Source organism: Odocoileus virginianus, chromosome 22 (genome assembly GCF_023699985.2).
Source record: "Odocoileus virginianus isolate 20LAN1187 ecotype Illinois chromosome 22, Ovbor_1.2, whole genome shotgun sequence".
NCBI classification, from domain to species: Eukaryota; Metazoa; Chordata; class Mammalia; order Artiodactyla; family Cervidae; genus Odocoileus; species Odocoileus virginianus.
The window spans coordinates 17,603,482-17,626,235 of NC_069695.1; the positions used below are offsets into that span (position 1 = coordinate 17,603,482).

Genomic DNA, 22,754 nt, shown 5'->3' on the forward strand with positions numbered 1-22,754 from the left:
ACCGACTTGATGGGCATGAGTTTGAGTAATCTCCAGGAGTTGGTGATGGACAGGGAGGCCTGGTGTGCTGCGATTCATGGGGTCACAAAGAGTCCGACACGACTGAGTGACTGAACTGAAATGAACTGAAAAGATTATTAGCAAACTTTACTCTTCTATTTAATGACTAACAAAGTATTTTGAGTACTTATTGCCTACTCAATATCATCCATATTGCTATAGAAAAAAAATAGATGGCTTCTTCTCTCAAGTAGTTTACAGTTAAGAGGGAAAAATTATGTGTAATATAATGAGAGAGTAAGTAAGGGTCAAGAGAAGTTGCTTTGATCTAGTACAACAACAATAAGAACACTCACCTATTAAAGACTCTTCTCTTCAACCACAAACAGCCCTGGATGAAAATGCCTTCTAACCCTAAAATGCTAGAGAACTGTATGAGTCTTACTTCTCAGACAAGGAAATTAAGGCTCAGATATTTAAAGATCTTGTGAAGTGCAATAAGGTCAGAGGATGTGGAGAATAAGGGTGGGGAGGGTTGGAGACAGCTTCGTGAAGGCCCTGAAATTGAGGAGAACTCTGGAAGGTAGTGGAGGAGGTGGAATAGAGGAGGCTAGGTGGGAGGGATGTGCAGAGGAGAGCAGACTGTGGGGGGCGCTCAGGATGTGAGGGGTGTGCACATAGGACCCAAGGCCAGAGGACTTCTCTGCACGATGCCCTGTGTGGGAGAAGAGGCTCCCAGTTCTCCAGTCTGAAACAGGAGCACCAAGGACCTTGACAATCCAGATTTGGGCAAGGAGAGTCACTAATGGCTCTTGTGGAGACAGTGAGGTGATAAAAAGGTATTTTACATATAAGTTTAGTGAGTGGGTCTAGTGGTTTCCCTACTTTCTTCAATTTAAGTCTGAATTTGGCAATAAGGAGTTCATGATCTGAGCCACAGTCAGTTCCCAGTCTTGTTTTAGCTGACTGTAGAGAGCTTCTCCATCTTTGGCTGCAAAGAACATAATCAATCACGTGAACTGTGAACTGCCAGATGTTCAAGCTGGTTTTAGAAAAGGCAGAGGAACCAGAGATCAAATTGCCAACATCCACTGGATCATCGAAAAAGCAAGAGAGTTCCAGAGAAACATCTATTTCTGCCTTATTGACTATGCCAAAGCCTTCGACTGTGTGGATCACAATAAACTGTGGAAAATTCTGAAAGAGATGGGAATACCAGACCACCTGACCTGCCTTTTGAGAAACTTATATGCAGGTCAGGAAGCAACAGTTAGGACTGGACATCGAACAACAGACTGGTTCCAGATAGGAAAAGGAGTATCTCAAGGCTGTATATTGTCACCCTGCTTATTTAATTTACATGCAGAGTACATCATGAGAAACGCTGGGCTGGAGGAAGCACAAGCTGGAATCAAGATTGCTGGGAGAAATATCAATAACCTCAGATATGCAGATGACACCACCCTTATGGCAGAAAGTGAAGAAGAATTAAAGAGCCTCTTGATGAAAGTGAAAGAGGAGAGTGAAAAACTTGGCTTAAAACTCAATATTCAGAAAACTAAGAACATGGCATTCATTCCATCACTTCATGACAAACAGATAGGGAAACAGTGGAAACAGTGGCTGACTTTATTTTCTTGGGCTCCAAAAATCACTGCAGGTGGTGACTGCAGACATGAAATTAAAAGACGCTTACTCCTTGGAAGAAAAGTTATGAACAACCTAGATAGCATATTAAAAAGCAGAGACATTATTTTGCCAACAAAGGTCCATCTAGTCAAAGCTATAGTTTTTCCAGTAGTCATGTATGGATGTGAGAGTTGGACTGTGAAGAAAGCTGAGCACTGAAGAACTGATGCTTTCGAACTGTAGTGTTGGAGAAGACTCTTGAGAGTTCCTTGGATTGCAAGGAGATCCAACCAGTCCATCCTAAAGGAAATCAGTCCTGCGTGTTCATTGGAAGGACTGACGCTGAAGCTGAAACTCCAATACTTTGGCCACTTGATGCGAAGAGCTGACTCATTGGAAAAGACCGTGATGCTGGGAGGGACTGGGGGCAGGAGGAGAAGGGGACGACAGAGGATGAGATGGCTGGATGGTATCACCAACTTGATGGACATGAGTCTGGGTAAGCTCTGGCGGTTGGTGATGGACAGGGAGGCTTGGCGTGCTGTGGTTTATGGGGTCTCAAAGAGTCAGATATGACTGAGCAACTGAACTGAACTGAACTTAGTGAGTGGGTAGGGGGCCCGGGAATGGGAGAAGTTGGGACCACAAAGAAAGGTCAGAAACTACTACAGAAGTTTCAGAATAAAATAATGAGATCTGGATGTAGGCAGTGGAAGTTGAGAGAAAAGAACAATCTACCAACATATTAAGGGAAGTAAGTCAGACAAACATCACATGATATCATTTACATGTGGAATTAAAAAAAAAATGATACAAATGAACTTACCGACAAAACAGAAGCAGACGCAGAGACAGAAACCAAACTTATGTTACCAAAGGGGAAGGAGGGAGCAGGAAGAGATAAAGTAGGAGATAGAGATGAACATACACACACTACTGTATATAAAATAGATAAACAACTGGGACCTGCTATAGAGCACAGGGAACTATTCTTCATATATTGCAATAACCTATGATGGGAAAGAATCTTAACAAGAATATATACCTATATTAATATATATTCAGTTGTATATATACATGTATATACGTATTGTTAGCCTCAGGTGTACTGACGAGTTTAATATATATCATATATAAATATATGATATACATAAACTTTTATATATTTATTTATATATAAATATAAATATAAATAAATATATATATAACTTATACTTATATATAAAACTTTATATATATAAACTTTATATATATATATATATATCTATAAAACTCTGCAGTACACCTGAAGCTAGCATTGCAAATTAACTAGACTTCAATTTAAAATATAGTTTGAAAAAGCCCTCACGGCAGAAAGATAAAATAGACAGTAATATCACTGTTCATATTAATAAGGCTTCTAGAATACTAATGATCTACTACTAAGTACTCCAGAAGTACTCTGACACATATTAATAGAAGTCTATTTATTGAAGTCTTGGTTATCGAGGTAATATTCAATTATAACATTGTTCCTATGGAAAAGAATGACTATTACTTGACCACCGACCTCATGTGGTAATTTCTTAGCACTGTGCTAAAGAGCAAAGGCAGCCTCTATCTGGGGCTGAATTTTAATCTGAATTATGGAAAATGTTTCAGAATGCCATATGAATAAGTCCTTCCTATAGATAATCTAATACCCAAATAACACCACAGTCCAACATGATGACAAAATTTGAAGAACTATTCAGAGTCATGTAGGATTATCGTATGTAGATAACTAATTATGTGACATAAAAATTAAAACAAGCTTCTGTATCTTTATTGTCTTCACCTTTTTAATCAGTGTTTCAGCAGATGCAGCACAGACACACGTGTTATTCAACATGGTAAGCAATTTTCTTCCATTTTCATTGTAAAGGTCTCAGTTAGAAAGAAACACAAGCTGCATTTTTGAAAGACTGCATGTTTCACATAAACACATCACTTCAAAGTACTCACGATCTTCATCCGTCTGTACTACGAGCTCCTGGCTCTCCTTCCGCCCCTCTGGATTCATGAGGATGAGCTTCACACTGACGTTGGTGTAGGGCGAGAGGTTGGTGATGGTGTGTTGGGGGTGTGAGTTTTCTGTGTCCCAGCTCACTTCCTCTCGCACCTGTTCCTGCCCTCCAACTTTGTAACAGTAGTGGACCGTGAGGTTGTAGCTATGGCAACGGGTCACGTTATACCCAAAGGGCTCCCAGCGGATGGTGATCTGCCGAGATTTGACTTCCACGACTTCTAGTTTCCTTGGGCCACGCATGGGATCTAAGGAGGAAAAGAAGGAAAAAGAAAACATAAGAGAAAAGGATAATAAAAGTTCTGGTGAAGCCTAGGTGCCACAGATAATTATATTGGTCTCCAATATCTTGTTTTCTCTTCTTCCATATGAATAAACTCTTTACAACTTAGCTGGGCATAACGCCACCCAGAATAAAGACTACAGTTTCCAGCCTCTTAAGCAGTGAAGGCTGATCCTTGAACCCAAATTTTGGTGGATGGCATACAAGGTGAGATGTCAGGAATGGTTTCTGGGGGGTCTCCTTGAGAGGAAGGGGCTCCCCATCTTTGTTCCTCCTTCTGTCCTGTTAGCTAGACTTAGGACAGCTTGCATTCATGGAGCCATGATGGAGCATGATGCACTTAAACATGAAGAATTCAAAGCAATGACAACAAAGAAATGGGGTTCCTGGTAATCACTGGCTATCATACGAGCCCTGAATGGTCTACTCTCAAAATTTTCATTAGAGGGAAATACAGTGCTTTTATTTAAGGCTCTTTCCTCTGGGGTTCTGATACACAAAACTAATCTTCATGCTAACTGATGCATATACTTTTTATCTTTTTAAATTAATTCATAATTATGGCATTAGAAAACATAAAAGTAAAAGCTTGCAAATTCAGCATGAAATACAATGATTAAAGAGTATAAACTTCTGAGCAGAACTCTAGCCTTTTCAGGTTTTGATTTACAGAGAATTCCACACAGTCAATACTGAAGTAATTCTTTCCTACCCTGATCAGGTCTCAGTGTTGTTCCTCAGCCCAGGCTCCAGGGACAGAGTTTGGAGCTTAGAAATCTAAATGATTTGCAGGAATACAAGCATTCTGATTGGCTTAAGAGAAAGAATATACACAGAGAAGCGTTTTCATGCATATTTATTTTTTAATGAAGTACAGTTGATTTACAATGTTGTGTTAATTTCTGCTGTATAGAAAAGTGATTTAGTTATACATATATATTCTATTTTTATATGCTCTTCCATTATGTTTTCTCACAGGATATTGAATATAGTACCCTGTGCTATACAGTAGCACCTTGTTATTTATGAGAAAGCTTAAACTTGTTTATGGAAATGATGATGAAAATACAATAATACTAATTATATACTGAGCCCTTATGATGTACCTTGCATCTTTCTAAGAAATTGACCTTTTGTGGGTTTGGGGAGCACCTAATCTATTTACGTTAGTATAGCCATACATTCAATTGATCCATATATTTTGATTTTTGTTTTCCTTAAGGTAGTTACCATGTATGATCTATAAAGAGATGTATAATTGGAAAGGGGAAATACCCAAGAAAACTTGAGAAATAACAACTACCATGTACTGTGTGTTCACTTCCCATGTATGGGTTGTTTTGTATGTAATCTCCATTCCTTCAAACAATCCAGTTTTTTCCAAGATAGAAATGAAAACATTGTGACCATGATGGGTTCAACAAGTTGCCCAAGGTGAAGGATTGACTGTGGCTCTGCATTTGTATGTTTGACAATGAAACATATGCTGTTGCCACTCTACTATAGGGTTTCCACCAAAATAAAGAGAGTAAGATTAAAAAAAAAAAAAAGACAAACAGCACGTTAAGACACCTAAGGGATGTAAACTAGAATAAAGTCCTGTGAATGTAACCTTGGGACAAAAGTGCTGGGAAGAACCCTTCCCCCTTCTCCCTTTAGTTCCATGGAAGCTGGGTCCCAGGCCACATTCCCCAGCCTTGGTTTTCCAGACAGCCACACCTATACTTTTCAGCCACCGGAAACCTGTCTGGACTATCACTGATGTTCATATCTTGCTTTTCACTGTGCGTCAATTCCTTATTTTCTCCATTATTTAGGGCCTAGAGAGAACTTAGGTAAACCCCTTTTCTTGTGGTCTTCAACAAATGAAACAATTCATGTGAAATAATGTTCTGGGTTTGCATTTGTGAGACAGGGTTTATTTGCCAGTTATCTGTTCAAACCCTAACACAAGGTTAATCATGACCATTCATGCTACTCTGTCCTGTAATAACTCTGGGAACCGAGGACAAGTGAAGAAAAATTTCCCTGGAGAATCCTGAATGGAAGATGCTCATGGAATGTTCTTTTTTACGGAATCATTTTTTTTTCATATTTAAATTACTAGTATTAGGGAAAATATCACAAATTAGTTACCTAGTGATAACACTGAAGGTGTTTTCCAGTCTAGTGACTTTTTACCATCTAAAGGCAATGTCTAATTTTATATAATGCTTCATTAGTTGAATGCTTACAAAAACTTTTAATACACTCCAGATCCCTTCTATAAACAGATTAATATGCATCTATTCACTCCTTTCCCTATTAGTCACAAGTCTCCACGAGGACTGTTCTAAAGCACTTTTCCAAGGTTTTCATCAATTTTACTTACTAAATGACTAAATGCTTCAAATATTAATTTCAACAAGCAGTGCAATTCTAACTTAATTTCACTAGAAGAACTACTTTCTCCTGCAGAAGTAAGCCTGCATCATTTTAATATTCCTTAGCCAAGAACATACACTTATGAATTAAGCCCCAGGATAAAACAACGAAGGCTCTGTCTACGGGTCAAGCTGTCCTGAAATGCACGCTCCCTTTCCGTCTGTTATTACCTCTTAGAATCCCATCATGGTAAAGTGATGACTTCCTGTAAACTCGCCAAGTCAAACAGCTAAGCCTAGCACAAACAACCTTCTCTATGACCAAGTCCCCAGAGTTCTGATTGTCACGAATGGTATTAAGAGACCAGAGATGGAGGCTGTGTGAGTCCTGAGTCTTAGATGGAAGCAGGGTTGTGCAGACTGGTTTGCATCTTGTTCCTGATCGGTGTAAACAAGACCATCTTGCAGAGGATTTTCCAAACAGAATATTTCTTCTCTTAAATATTTTAATTTTAGACTTCCCTGGTGGAGCAGTGGATAAGAATTCACCTGCCAATGCAGGCAACGTGGGTTCAATCCCTGGTCCGGGAAGATTCCACACGCCTCAGAGCAACTAAGCCCATGCACCCCAACTACTGAGCCCACGAACCATAAATATTGAAGCCTGTATGCTTAGGTCCAGCAAACTACAACTAATTAGCCCCTGTGTCTCAACTACTGAGCCTGTGCGCTGCAACTACTGAAGCCTGTGTGCCTAGAACCTGTGCTCCACAACAAGAGAAAAACCACTGCAATGAGAAGCCCTCACACCACAGCTAGAGAGTAGCCCCTGCTCTCCACAACTAGAGAAAGCCCGCACACAGCAATGAAGACCCGGCACAGCCAAAAGCAAATAAATAAATTTGCTCCCCGAATAGAAGCTGTCCTGGAGGTGACAAAAAGACACTCTTCTAAAACGACGAATGCCACTGGAGGTGGTGGTACTATTCTGAGTTCAGTTACTCACTCGCTATGAAATTCAGGGAGTGTCTTCAATTTGCTGAACCACATTTTGTGTGCATGCTGAGTCACTAAGTGGTGTCCAACTGTTTGAGACCCTATGGACTATAGTCTGCCAGGCTCCTCGGTCCGTGGGATTTCCTAGGCAAGAATACTGGAGTGGGTAGCCATTCCCTTCTGCAGGGGATCTTCCTGACCCAGGGATTGAACCCAGGTCTCCTCCACTGCAGGCAGATTCTTTACCATCGGATCCACCAGGGAAGCCAGATGACAGGGTAGTAAGTCATAGTCACTAGTTGGGGAATATATGTCTATCTTTTCTCATGATCCTAAAGATGTTTTGGAAGACGTGTGTGGTTTCCAAGGCCAGTAACTTCTCTTAACATGCCCTTGGCCCTCAGCGGAATGGGCACCGGGAGGCATTGCCGGCAGCGGTCACGAGGCCAGGGGGCCCAGTCTGGGAGTTCTCACCGGTGTCCCTGCCGGCACCACTGGCAGCATCTTCCCCTGTTCTCTTTCTGCCACTTCGAGTCGGGCGTCAAGCAGAGACACCTGACACTTACAGCCCTGACCTGAGGGACCAGGGAGCTGGCTCTGGCCTCCAGAACTCTGGCAATCCTATTTAATCAGGGACCCCGCCTCCTCACCCAGCCAGTCCTGTTCTTCCAGGGGTAAGGGCAGAAACTGAGTGATAGGATCAATTTCCATTGCAGGTTCAATTCACAGCTCGTTTCTCTGGAACCCTGCCCTTTACCTTTCATTACAACTACACTGCTTTTTCAGAAACTCAATTTCAGAACCTGTGAGATACATCTGAGTGTAATTTTAGAATCCTGTCATTGATAATCAAAAACACAGATTACAAACCGAGGCTCCTGCTAACAGGTTTCTCTTTTCTGCCTCTTCATGGACTTTCCAGAGTCTATTGCAATAAAAGGAATGACACCCAGAATGGCAGGGTGGGTCCCTTCTGGCGTATTCAGCTACTAAACTTCTGCCTTGCCAGTCACACAAAAGAAGGTGACAAAGTAATAAAGTAACAGCTTTATTTACTTTGCTATACAGTTAAATCAGAGCAAAGGCTTGTTTAACTGATGTTATGTTGGCCTTCCCAGTTATTTAATATCCCTAAGAAGCAAAGACACAGACCGTAAAGAATCTGCCTGCAATTCAAGAGACCCAGGTTTGATCCCTGCGTCGGGAAGAGCCCCTGGAGAAGGAACTGGCAACTCACTCCAATATTCTTGCCTAGGAAATCTCTTGGACAGAGGAGCCTGGCAGGCTACAGTCCACGGGGTCACAAAGAGTTGGGTAAGACTTAGCAATTAAACAACAACAACAACAAAAATAGTACTACATTAAGAACTGAGAAAACAGTCTTATTGAATAATGAAGGAAAGGGCAGCCATGCCAGGCCTCACATAGAAGCAAATTCCTCCCGTATTTCTTGGTTTAGGATGGATGCATTCTTTACCATATCTTTTCTGTATTACAAGTGCTGGTTTGTACTCAGCCTAAATCCTAAAGGTAAGTAACCTTGCTGGGAACTGGACTCTCCACGTATCAATCCTATTGATTAATCTAATTTGATCGCAGATGAAAGCAGGAATTTCTATTCATGATTTACAGGAAATGTACAGGTGATCTTACATAAGAAACGATGAGGACACAGACCAAGGTGTGAATGCAGACCCTCTCAGCCTGGAGGGGCAGCTACCAGCCTCTCAGGTGACCCTAAGACAGCAAGGTGTGCACATGCTCTGTTTAGTTTTTGGTTTGTACATTACAAAGCCTACAGTAAAAGGATACAACTTTGGCCTTTGGTTAGTCACTTTTGGCGTCTCGTTTCAGCCTAGAGTCACCGAGACTTTTAGAAAATTTTTTTAAAAAGAATTTTAAGATTTAATATTCTTAAGAGTTAGTTGAGCGGGAGCTGGAAAAAAAGATGGAATAAATGATTCACTGTTGACAATCTTCCACAATAAAGAAGTGTTGGCATTGATAACAGATTCACTGACAGTAATGTTTGTCATAATTTATTCTGCCTGAATTGATTAACTTTTCAGAAATAAGGCTAGGAGTCCAACGGTGGTTGAAAGATGTTCTTCTTTTAAATACAAAGTGTTCTTTTCTGGTGTTAATTTAAGGTTTTTAAAATTTCAAGTAATATGTTTTTTTTTTTAAAAAAAACACATTGAAAAGTACAACATAAAACAATCGCCTGTGTACCTACTAGTATCAAATATTAACATTGGTGTTTTGCCTCAGAGCACTTTTGATTAAAGAAATAAAATAGTGCTGATATAAATCCTTTCCAGGGTCCTGGAGGCTACCTCAAGGTTATTATACATCACTCTCAGACATGGTTTTGTACTTTTATTACAAGTGTCCAGGATGCCGAAAATTTTACACAAATGCTACCATTCTCTGCAGATTGATGGGTTCCACATCAGCCATGTTAAAATTCATAGATCTGGCTTAGATCTACAGATGGATCATATAGATCATTCTAACTGATCTATACCAAATGTATACATGTATCATATATGCAGATCAAATTCCATTAAGGAAATTAACTGTAGTTTACTCATGCATTCCCTACCGAGGAGCAGACAGGTTGAGCCCACACGTTCCCTATTACAAGGGGTGAAGAGTGAGCACTGGTAACCCCTGGCAGCTCATTCAGAAATGCAGACGCTCAGGCCCCACTTCTGACCGCCAGAAGCCGAATCTTCATTTGCACGTTAAAGTCTGAGAAACTCTGACATAGAGGAGTGTTTTTCAGAATGCAGGTTGGGCCCTCGGGTCTTAGACTAGTGAGGAATACTAGTGGTAAGGAACCTGCCTGCCAATGCAGGAGACCTAAGAGACGTGGGTTTGACCCCTGGGTCAGGAAGATCCCCTGGAGGAAGAAATGGCATCCCATGCCAGTATTCTTGCCTGGAGAGTCTCAGGGACAGAGGAGCCCAGCGGACTACAGTCCATGGGATCACAAAGAGTTGGATACAACTGAGTGCACACACATACAAACTAAAACATTCGAATGCATTTTAAGTTAGAAGGTGAGGACTGTGCAGTTTTTGTTTTAGGCTACATACACACGCTCTTGTGAATTTACAGGTGTGTGTTTGACTGAGTCCACAATGTAAAATACATTTCATACTGTAGCAGAAGAGTGAGAAGCACCCTGCTGGAGAATTTTTTCCCTGGGGGCGCCAGGAGATACACACACCTAGAGAAATTCTTCCCTGGGAGCCCTAGGAGATATGCACTCCTGGAGAAAGTCTTCCCTGGGGGTTCCAGGAGATGTGTACAGAAATGTTCTTAGCGGCATTGTTGACAAAAGAATAAGAGGACAAAACGCAGAAACAACCTAAATATATACTGAGCAGAAAACAGACAGATAATCATACAATGGCAAAGTATTCTCTAGTGATTATGAATGAAACAATAATGAATTGTGGAAATACAGAATTGAGTGAAAAACTCAAGTCGTAGTAGAGAACTATGATATAATTTTATAAAACTGAAAATTCGGCAAAAGGGAATTAAAGCGTACATATATGTTAAAACCACTTAAATGAAGAAAGAAGAGAAAAACAGGACAAATTTCCATGGAAACTCATAATACTGGTGACCTCAGTCCTAGAGGCAGGGGAATAAAATGAGAAGCAAACAGTTAGATGCAGAGGTTCTAAGGAGGCTCTATTTTTCAGCCAAGGAGTCAGTTAATGTTGCTGTGTAGCACAATTTATGTAGATGACAAACATTCTTTTGTTTATGTCAAATACAGATAGTGAAGGACAGGGAAACCTGGCGTGCTGCAGTCCATGGCGTCATAAAGAGTCAGACATAACTTAGCGACTGAAAAACAACAACATGATAACTTAAAAGAAGGTTATCACAGGAAGGCATGAATATCCCAGAAACTCTGTCAGCTTTTTGAAATTCTCTTCCTGCAGGACAGTCTACCCTTGGTTCTTAGGAGAGAAAGACTGTGGTTTCTGACAGCCAGACCTAAGGGAAGCAGGATAACATCTCACTGAAGATGTTCTGGATATTCACCCATGGCTGGGGGCTTCTGACCCCAAGAGCTTTATGGAGCCATGTACTCAACATGTATAACAGGCATCTCACCAGTGATGCTTTTGGCCCAGACACCAGACCCCTGGATCCTACGGGCTGAGTCTCAGGCCCGGCTCGGCCACTCAGGGAGGAGGTGTTGCTTCCCCCGTCCTCGACCCCACCTCTGAACCTCACCCTGTTTCATTCCTGTGTTCTCACAGAGAGGCCTAAAGCAGAGCTCAGGATGGCCATGTGAGGAGGGAAGAGCGTGAGCAAGGTAACCGTCCAAGGCCACAGCTGACCCATTTGGTACAACATGTTTGTGTATATAATGTACACATGTTGTATATGTTCTGACCTATGTTTGTGTACAACAGAAAAGCATGCCTTCCTTAAAGCACTTATTGTCATCTGCTGGAAAACTGCATAGGAATCATATAAATCTATGGGGTTTATGCAATGAATGGGCCCCGCATGCTTACACCATGCACATTCTGCACAAACGTACACTGTGGTCCTGCTGGAAACAGTGTGCGTAGGTGTGTGTGTGTGTGTCTATGTGGGTATATTTGTGTGCTGTTCAAAAACATGCAAGTTCCGTGACCAAAAAGATATAGCCATGCTGCATGCACTGAGAGTTCTGAAAGAATTTAATGGATGGTTTCAAAACGTAAGATAAAGCAGGTGTGCAGAAGTGGATACGCTGTGTGCATGTTGACAGAGATATGTGGATTTTTTTCAGCAAACAAACACCACTTATTCACTTACCCTTTAACCACAAATGCTAACTTCAACAGCCATATATCCACATACAGTACTTGAATTGAGTTTTCATGAAGGTACCAGTTTTAGCTATTCCTCTCTAATCCTGTCTGTCCCTCATGACTTTCCTTTTTGATGGTATGTCTGAATCAATCTAAGGACTTCTAATTGATGTCCTCTTATCATAGGAACCAAACAAAAATGATTCCATGAGTAAGTCACTCCTGTCAAACAGGTCATAACCATTCTTGCTTTCCACACCAGTCAGGTGAGTCTGTCTGTTGCACCCCCAAATACCATTCTCCCTCCAAAATCAATATCTTTGGTCTCACAGATCCATACATATACAGTATTAGTCACCCTTTTTTTATCGGCAAAAAAGTAGTCTTCAATCCCTTTCTATCTTAATTCAAAATCAGTGTCTTTCATGACTATTTTTTCTTAGTTAAGAACTCTGAGGCTTCTAGACACCCACATTGTAAAAATCCTCATGTTCACAGGTTGATTACGTTTCTATATGTTTTCCTGTCTTCTGTAACAATCAAGTTCACTGACTACTGATCCCATGTCTAACACACATGCTTTATCCTAGAAGGATCTTATGTTCACTAATCAATGCATTAGTTAAAAGGATGCTAACACAGTATAATAAACACCAAGCATCTAGCTCAGTTCCTTTGTTTTAATAAGTCAATTCAGAAAACATCTTTTCTGTGGTATTTACCAGTTTTCTATGAACGGCCTTTCTAAGTTCTGTGCTGTGATCTGCGTGTCTCTGTCTTACTTCCTGCTTTATAAACATGGCTCCCCCAACGATTGGAATGGTCCATTTCTGCCTTAGCTCTCTGGTGACATTTCCGAAGTGTAAAGTTCATGCCTGCGGGAAGAACACTGCTGCTATACAGTCAAATCGGAATCTTCAGTTGTTCCGGTGCCCTGCAATGAACGAGCTGTAATTCATCCTATAGATGAACTTTACAAGAAACTGTTGTGTGAAATAAAAATGAGCTTCCAGTAAAAGACTTTCTTGGTATTTATTTCAGATTCTATTAAAGGAGGAGGCAAGTGATTTTCACAGAGTTTTTCAGAACTGTCAAAAATTGGCTGAGAATGTGTATTGACCTTCTCTAACCCTCATAAAGCTGTGATGACCACAAAAAGGATGTTAGAAGTTTGGATCCAGAGCAAAAGCGCACCCAAGCCAGTCACTTCTGGTTATGGAAGAATGTGATGAGTGTTGAAAAAAAGCCAATCGAATACCATTTTAGATTCACCCATAAGAACCATTCTCTCTAGTTGATACTTAGTAGAGAAATCTTATTTAAAACACTTTTTACCTGTTCAGAGTCTCCTATTTATTAATAGTTCCTCCACCAGGGAACTGAGCCCTGTCTTTCCCCTGGCAGTGAAAGCAGAGTCCTAACCACTGGACCACCAGGGCATTTGCTCAGCCATATTTTCCATCTTTAAGAAAAGAACTGTTCTTTAATAAAAGAACAAGGAAAATGTCACAAATAAGGTTTTTTTTAAAAAAAAATTATTATTACAGCTCATTCCTCACTCAACTTTGAAAAGAAATCACAGTTCACTGATACATATTTATTTCCTTTTGAATTCAGTTAACTTGCCACAGAAACTTGTCTTAAAAAATTACAAACAACTAGGCTTCCTTGAATATTTGCATATTTCTTCAGAGGGGCTTAAAAACTACAGAACATATTGGAGAATCTTAATAAAGTAGATCACCCATTTGCCATTTAGTGTTAAAAATACTCAGGATTCTGACATACTGAAAATTAATTAGACATTTTCATGAGGAGCCACAGATAAAACTTCTAATAAGTTCTTAATATGATACCACATATCTCAGCTTTCTCATCCTTTCTGAAGTTGAATTCTATGAGGAGAGGAAGCCTGCTGAGCCTGTGGGGCAGACCTGGGGGCCAGCCTGTCGGCGGCAGAGGATGGACTGGGATGGGGAAAGCCTGGAGGTTCGAGGCTGGGTTCTCCCCAGAGGACCTGCTGCCCATGGCCAAGCCAGCCTGTACTAGGAGAACGGCAGCTCGGTAAACATCCTGCAGCCACACACCACGGAATGTCGTCATTAGACGGTCAGGGGGAGGGTGGGACCAGGGATAGTAAGACAGTCCTGCCAAGACAGGGGCCAGAGTGGGGGACAGCTGGGGGTGTGATGGACCTGACTGTTTGCTGCTGAGCCATCCATGAGCAGACAGCCTACCGGCCCTTAGGATAAGCCCGAAGCTCACAGTTGGGGCGGGGGTGGAGTGGGGAAGGATTTAGAGGTTACGTAACCATTCAAGTCACTAACACAGATGGTGATTCCCAGGAAAAGTATTTAGAAAGAAGAGGGGGATAAGGCAAAAGAAAGCCTATATTAGCTGGACCTCTTTTTATTTTGATTTTATGTTTTCTTTTTAAGATTCTTCACGGTATCTCCTCTCCCCTATGAAACTGACAGTAATAAGATATTAAGAGTTATAATTTTTAAACCATTCATTCTTTGATATGTGCCACTTTCAACACATTATTTTACAATAGGCTTTGCTTGAATTTTAAAAGAAAAGTTTTTCCTCAGGTGAAGAATTTTCACCTCTAAACTAGAGCCGACTGGAGTGCGTTTTTTCGTATTTGGTACCTACTTAATAGTCACACATTTTTAGAGAATGCCTCATTTAAATTCTAATGTATTTTAATAAGGAATGAAAGAAAATATCACCCCGTATATGTATTTTTTTTCTTAAATTACCCCTAGTGCTTGATTACTCCTCCACAATCAAAATCATGTCTTAAATATGAATGATACAAAACAAGACTACAGCCTGAACGTCTAACAGAGAGATTTTAGCTGCTTGTTTAAAATGACATACCTAGCTATTCAGTAATCACTTTATAATAACCCCTTTCATTTCCAAATCTACTTAGCCATCAGGCAGCACTGAGGAAAGAGCTGGCAATGGTTTTTACAACTGCACATTAGTTTTACATTTCATGACAAGCTAATTCTAGAGAGTTCCAAAGAGAGACAAGCTCGGGTCCTTGTGATTTTCTTCCCTTGTCGTGAAGGAAGCATGTGTCGAGCTATAAAGGAAAGATAAAAGCCTACAGACATATACTTTTCACCTCATCCTCATGTCAGTGACAGTTTGCCCCAGTGTACCCCAGGTGCCATGGTTCACATCTAAGTCAACAAGACGTTACCAGTCTGCCAACCGCTCTCCACCCCAAGCCACCGCAACTGGACTCAGTCAGAGCATGATGGGGGGGTGGTCTTCATAAAGGAGGGGTGGGCTGAGTTTAAACGCTGCACAAACACAACGCAGAACTTCAGCTTACTGTGTAAGGCAGAAAAGAACATCAAAGAGCGAAAGTGTCAGTCGCTCAGTCGTGTCTGACTCTTTGTGACCCCATGGACTCTATCTCTCCAGGCTCCTCTGTCCGTGGAATTCACCAGGCAAGAACACTGGAGAGGGTTGCCATTTCCTTCTCCAGGGATCTTCCTGATTCAGGGATCTAACCTGCACCTTGTGCATTGGCAGGCGGGTTCTTTACCATCTAAGCCACCAGAAAATATAATCACCCGGTACTAAAAATGACAAACGTGCTTGGCCATTTCAAATTCGGTCTCACGAAAAGCATTTCAATGAAGACTAACCCAAGGTCATGCCTCATGATGTCTCTAATTAAATTCCAAACACCACCAAGAGCCAAACGTGGGTTCCTACAGCACCAAGCAGCTGAGAGAGTAAACTGATTTCCAAGACATTATTTAAGTCAATCGATGATCACACCTGAGCAATAAATACTTTAAGCTCTTGGTTTAAGCTTTGAAGGTTGCCATGAAAATCACCTGGGACGATGATAAACCATGGTATAAATCTCAGATTTGAGCAGCTCCATCCTTGCCAGGGAAGCAGAGACACAGATGTTGTTTATAATGTTGCACAGAAATAAATGGGATGTGCGATTTCATATATCAGTCTGAAGAAGACGTACCGGGACACTCCTGCTCTCGTGGCAGCCTATTGCTGCTGACAAACTGCACTAATTTGCAGTCATTAGCCCAACAATGTGAGCTAAATCGAGAGTCTCACACAAGGCTTTACTGAACCCGAGACAAGACTGCATGGCCGCATAAATCCATGCTCAAGAGATGTCATCAATTAATGCTACATGGCTAAACAGCCGAGTTCATTTTATTCTTAGGATACATTCCAATATGTGTGATCAACCCGAGTCAAGGCGTGTAGAATGCAATCAGAGTTGGCAAATTAACTCTCACATGCAGAGACGGATAGATGAACAGTGTCCTCCAGATCAACTGGTGGAATTCACTCAGAACTGCTCGGTGCGTTCAGGCCCAGAATGCACAGAAATAGCTCTCTCACCAGGCAATTATGCGATGACTGTTCTCAACATCTGGCAGCAACACAGAAGACAGCACAGATGCGAAAACTCAAAGACTTGAGATTAAAAGGTAATGCACGAAAAGGAATTCACTTTTACTTTTTGGCTGAATCTTATTCTTTTCCTGTTTCCCTATACAACACTACCAACACCCCCTCATCCCCCCAAAAAAACCCTCCACCATATCTCTATTCTCAGAAAGCCTATGATTGTTTTCCTTTGAATCTTACTTCTACCAATGACCTTGAACTGTATCTTATCCCTTCAACTCCAAGTCAGCTTGGTTGACCTGCCACTTAATTTTAAGAGCAGCACACATATTCTCATCCCAATGTAACCTTGCACTTATTGTACCCACTGGTAGACAGGGAGCCGGAGTAGCTGGCTCTGGACCAAAGGAGTCATCCATGGACAAATATAACTTTGCATGAGAGCAAAGGACTTCCCTGGTGGCTTGGATGGTAAAGAACCCACCATTTCCACCAATCTCCAATGCAGGAGACCTGGGTTCGATTCCTGGGTTGGGAAGATCCCCTGGAGGAGGAAATGGCAACCCACTCCAGTTTTCTTACCTGGAGAAGCCCACGGACAGAGAAGCCTGGCCGGCTATACAGTCCATGGGGTCACAAAAGAGTTGGACACGACTGAGCGACTAACAAGGTAGGTACACTTGGGTGGGGAGGAGAGTAAAATTCATGCCTGGCTGCTCTATCTCAGAGCACAGGGTACATGCAAATTCAGAGAGCATGCCAGCCAGCACCCATACACCTTCACAAGCTGAAACGCTTTGCCCCAAGTTACTGTCGAAGTCTAGACACTTGGGATGGGTCACCCATGAGGCTAAACTAAAAGAAGTGATTGCAGGGGGGTGCTGAGACACAGCATCATCCCTATCGAGGGCTCCAAGGGCAAGAGGAGGTTGAATGGAGTTGGGGGATGGGAGTGGGGTCAGAGACTGCTAAAGCCTCAGAGGGAAATGCATGGCCCTTTGGGGAAGAGGTACCCACACTGTGAGCATCCAATCCTCATCTTGGGGGAAGGCCTTCTCAAAGGTTTCATTTTCTTTCATCTCAAAAAACGATTCCTTCTTTAGTAGAGCTATGAATGAAGAATATTTAAACTCCCAACCGTAATGTTATATCAGCCTGTAGTATATCCAGTTTGGAATATATCCACAGATTTTTTTCTTCTAATTGACACTTTCAATCATTATGTGGGACCAGGGTGTGGGAATCCACAATGAAGGGAAGGTTTGTTTTCAATAGTCTCAAATTCTCAAGAACTTCTCTAGTGTGACTCTCCACTGCCCACTGTCTGAAAATATATCCTGGAAAGGAGTAACTATGGATCTAGCCATGTGTCAAATACTACACTTTAAAATATAACATTAAGATAATTCTATCATTTTTGAACTATTATCTTCTAAGTAGTATGCTAGGTGGGTGTGTGTGTGTGTGTTTGTGTGTGTGTATGTATATATATATATATATATATATATGGGAAAATTATTAAGTAAATATTGAAGAGACTATTCTAAAATTACGCTTAAAACTTTTTGGAAATAAATATAAGATTAAACCAAACTTCCTTTAATTTAAATAAGGACACAGAATTGAGCAAGCATTAGACTATTGCAGAGAGAAATATAGTCATCTATAAAACTTCCTAGAACTTCTTACTAGGCTTCATTTCCTCATGGATGGTTTGTATGCACACAAAATAACACACAAGATTTAACGGGTATTTGCAACACTGACAACTGCATTTTATTAACTTCCAAGGCTGGATTCAAGGCAATAAATCTGGTGTGTTCTAATAACGTAGGTATTAAAAATCTGCTCCTTACAGAATTATGAATTTGGTAATTACTTCTGCATTGCACGAAATCATAAAATGCATCATGCTTTTGCTAACATAATTTTGGCAGAATATAAACTAAAAAAAAGTAGCCCCGGTTATTTATTCATATTAAGACTTTTTCAAGGTGTTATAACTACACGTTTTATCATGGATTAAGCTCTCAGAACTACCTCTAGCAAATACCTGATTCTGGATAGGTATCTAACTTTAATCACTCTGCAGTTTCCCAGAATTAAAGAGAGAGGGAGAAAGACTTGTCTGGTAAACATCGAAAGGCTGATTAAACAGCTACTGGAAACACTACTAATACTGTAACAATAACACAATTAGAAATATAGATCCCTGCTAAAAACTCAAGAAGCCAACTGCAAAGGGAAGGGAAAAAGAAGCAGAGAGCTGGTGTTTGTTAAAAAAACTGTGCTGGCACCTTCCCCCCTCCTATCTGTGACACTAAAACCAATGAACATTTTATTAAAATGACAATTAACCCTTATCCTAAATTCCAGAGATGCTTCTGGAGTCTTGTGGAAGATAGCAGGAGAGACTGCTCGTGATCTGTCCTACAGGTTCACAGGAGTTTTCTGAGGGGGGAATCTCTGGGGCTTCCCTGGTGGCTCACATGGGAAGAATTCCGCCTGCAATGCAGGAGACCTGGGTTCAATCCCTGGGTCAGGAAGATCCCTTAGAGAAGGACATGGCAACCCACTCCAGTATTCTTGCCTGGAAAAATCCCATGGACAGAGGAGCCTGGCAAGCTTCAGTCCATGGGGTTGCAAGAGCTGGACACAACTTAGCTACTAAACCACCAAGCCACCAACACTTCGGCCGTCCAGTGAAGAATGAATTACAAGGGTATTTCTGTATGAAGGATCCAAGAGCTCAGACTCTATTACATCAGCATCAGTGCTACATGACTGTTTCAACACAGAGTAAGAATTTAAAAAATAGAACCAAGTTCTTTCAGTGATGTCCTATAAGAGGGGAAAAATGCCCTGAGTATTAACAGATAAATACCAGTGATTTCTAATTAATACAAACCAAGGCAACTTTGGCCTTAGGACCTTCACCAGACACTTTCAGGGTGTGTGTGGGGGTCTCCCCTGGCCCAGTCACTATCCTACACGCCTATCCTTCAGAGCTAGAATTGCACCACTACCCAGTTAATACTCAGCTTTAAAAACACCCCAGAATTAATTGAAGAAAATACAATCCATTGAAAAATTTGAAAAATTGGAATTGGATTGAGAAAAAAAGGGCTCAGAGAATTGGAACCTGAAAAGATTTGTCAAACTATCATATGAAACAAGGTATACTTAAAGGGGTGAGGAATTCAGACTGTGTTAGTGACATAGACATAGACATTTAACTCGTTTCTCAAAATGAGATATTCAGTACCTCAAGGGAAAGGAGTATTTTTCAAGAACCTTAGTTAACTAAGTGAGCTTTTCAGCCAGCAATAGAAAAATGGACAGTAGGGTGCCTCAGTTTAATTAAACAGTAAAATCACATCTAAAAAGGAAAGAAGAAATTATCTGAGGCAGAAAATATCTTCCCTCGTATGTACATCCTGAGAGATTGATGAGTAAACTAGAAAAGATGTAAGAAAGTCATTCTCCATGACATAGGTGACACAGGGATATGGTCACTCTAACACACGAACACATGAAGATTTAAGGGTTGCAGGGTATGAAGCTGCTCTGTGCAAACACACACACACTTCGAGAAAGCCTTTATCTGTTCTGAGAAGGCAGCACTACAAAGGCGCTTTCTCCCTTATTCCAGGGGTTTTATTCAATTTCATTTTTCACTCATACTCAATCCCCATATTTCACCCACATCACTTATCAGGCTGAGAGACTCACTTCCATTCAGGTGTGACTTCTTTCTGAGAACAAGGCGCTCAGAGCTCCAGTTCAGAGAAAGTTCAACCAGCACAAACCCCAGGATTGATAAGCACATAGTAAAAGGCAGCTTTCTTCTGCATGGTAGAGACCTGCTGGTAGAGACCAGAGTGCTATATTCACATGATCAGATACAAACATAATGATCTTACGGGACAGCTTTGCAGACTCAATTCAGATGTACCCACATGAAATATGCACTCGAGTGGGGCACCTCAGTATCCTCAGGGTTCTTGGGGCTCAGGGAACAGTGGAAGAAACAAGTGGACATCGGATAAGTCCCAATGTACGGGACGATTCATTCCTTCCAATTTCCCCCTTTTTTGGGAACAGCACCATCTATCCCATGCCTGCCTATTATTGTATTTTAGAAGCAGGCAGTTTGTTTCTGAGTTTCACAGGTCTGTGGATGGAATGGCATTTTGCCCTAGAGTGGATCATACCCAGAGATTCAGCCATACATGATTCAGATGATGTATGTGATTAGATTTGGAAATTTGGAGCTGCTGCTATTAAGATGAGTTGTGGGGTTTAGATTTCATGCTGTTGTGAATGGAAACTTTTGGGGAAGTTGGGTTGAATGCATTCTGCATATGAGGTGGGTAGGAATGTTTCAGAGACAGAGGGTGGGCTGTGAAGGGTTGAGCGGTGTTCCCCCTGCTTGCCCCAAGATATGTCTATGTTCCAGAGGGATTCCCATGTGACTCAGTGGTAAAGAATCCACCTGCCAATGCAGAAGACACAGGAGATTCTGGTTCGATTCCCAGGTCAGGAAGATCCCCTGGAGGAGGAAATGCCAACCCACTTCAGTATTCCTGCCTAGGAAATCCTATGGACAGAGGAGCCTGGCGGGCTACAGTTGACAGGGTTGCAAAGAGTCGAACACAACCGAGCACACACATGCACGGGTCAGAAGCCGGAAGTGAGACCTAATTTGGACAAAGGGCCTTTTCATGTGTAATTAAAGATACGGAAATGAAGAGATCATCCCAGATGACATGCATGGGCCCTAATGATCGCTGTCTTTGCAGGGGATACACAGTGAAGATTTGATGAGGAGACCGTGTGAAGATGGAAGCTGAGATTGGAGTGCCACAGGGACAAGCCACAGAACGCCAGTGGCCTTCAGAGGCTGAAGAGGCAAGAACGGAATTTCCCCCACGGCTTCTGAGGGGAGCAGAGCCCTGCCAACTCCTCGATTTCAGGATTCTGGCTTGCAGAGCGCTAGCTAAATTCCTACTGCTACGTTTTTGCTACTTTTAGCCAAGTTTGTGGCAATTTGTTGTGGCGCCCAATATCAGATAACTGTAACATAACACAGGTAATATTATTTTTGTAAAAACTTGCCAATTTGATGTATACTCCAAATATATCATTTTAATCTGTATTGCATTTATTTAGAACTGATGCTGACTTTTACATGTTTGATAGTCATTCTTCCTTGTGTTTTCATAAATTGTCTGTTAAAGTCCTTTGCTCATTTTTTTTGGTATTCATTTTTTAATAGATTTAAAATTTTTTTATTTACTTATTTGTTTTCCATTATTAATTACAGAATATTGAATATATTACCTGTGTTTTTCTTATCATTTAAAGAGTTCATAATATATTGAAGATACTACCTTTACTTCAGGCTTTAAATATTTTTTTTTAATCCAGGCTGTCATTTGCCTTCCTTCTAAAAATTATTTTTGTATTGAAACTAAAAATACGTAGCCAAATCTAGCAATCTTTAACAAATATGTTGGATTAACAATTTTGGGGGGGGGATTCATTTCACATAACTATAATCTTCCAAACAAACTTTAAAAATACTTTACAAGTATTTTCAAGTCCCTGAAAGTTATTGGGATTTTGGGTGAAATTATATTAAAAGTATAAGTAACTTTGGGGAGAACTGACATATTGAAAATACGATTTCCTCTGTTTAATAGAAAGTTTCTTGTTAAATTTTATCATAGACATTGTACACTTTTCAGCTGCACTGTAAATAGAATCCTCTTAGTTACATTTTACATAGGAAATACATAAATAGGGATTGTTTACCAATAGGATAGCTAGGAATAGAACGAAAACAACAATACTAACAACACATATTTTACTGATGATTTAGCAGGCGCTGTTCCAAGGCTTTCGAACTACTACTTCATTCACAGGTGAGAAAACGGAAACACAGACATTAAGTGACTTGCCCAAGTTACATGACAGACAGCATCTGTATTCAGCAGTATGGCTCCAGGGTAACTGATTTTCATATATTTTACTTTGTAATTGTGTATTTTACTGGGCTCTCAACATATTTTTCATTGATTTTTCAGAGGATTCTTCTACACTTCCCAGTAGAATACTTTGTGGAAAAAAAGCTGACAATTTTATTCTCTGTTTTTCAGTATTATATTTCATTTTTTCTGCTAGCTTATGGA

At 40.9% G+C, this 22,754-nt stretch overlaps 1 protein-coding gene across 9 annotated transcripts in view; it reads right to left on the reverse strand.

The window, feature by feature from the left end:
- The window catches only part of PTPRM (protein tyrosine phosphatase receptor type M), a 635,772-nt gene that overhangs the window by 271,640 nt on the left and 341,378 nt on the right, over positions 1 to 22,754 (reverse strand). For all 9 annotated transcript variants that reach the window (XM_020878055.2, XM_020878053.2, XM_020878052.2 and 6 more), the window contains exon 8: positions 3,613 to 3,921. In XM_020878055.2, the coding sequence (XP_020733714.2) occupies positions 3,613 to 3,921 (309 nt within the window). The remainder of the gene's footprint in view (positions 1 to 3,612; positions 3,922 to 22,754) is intronic.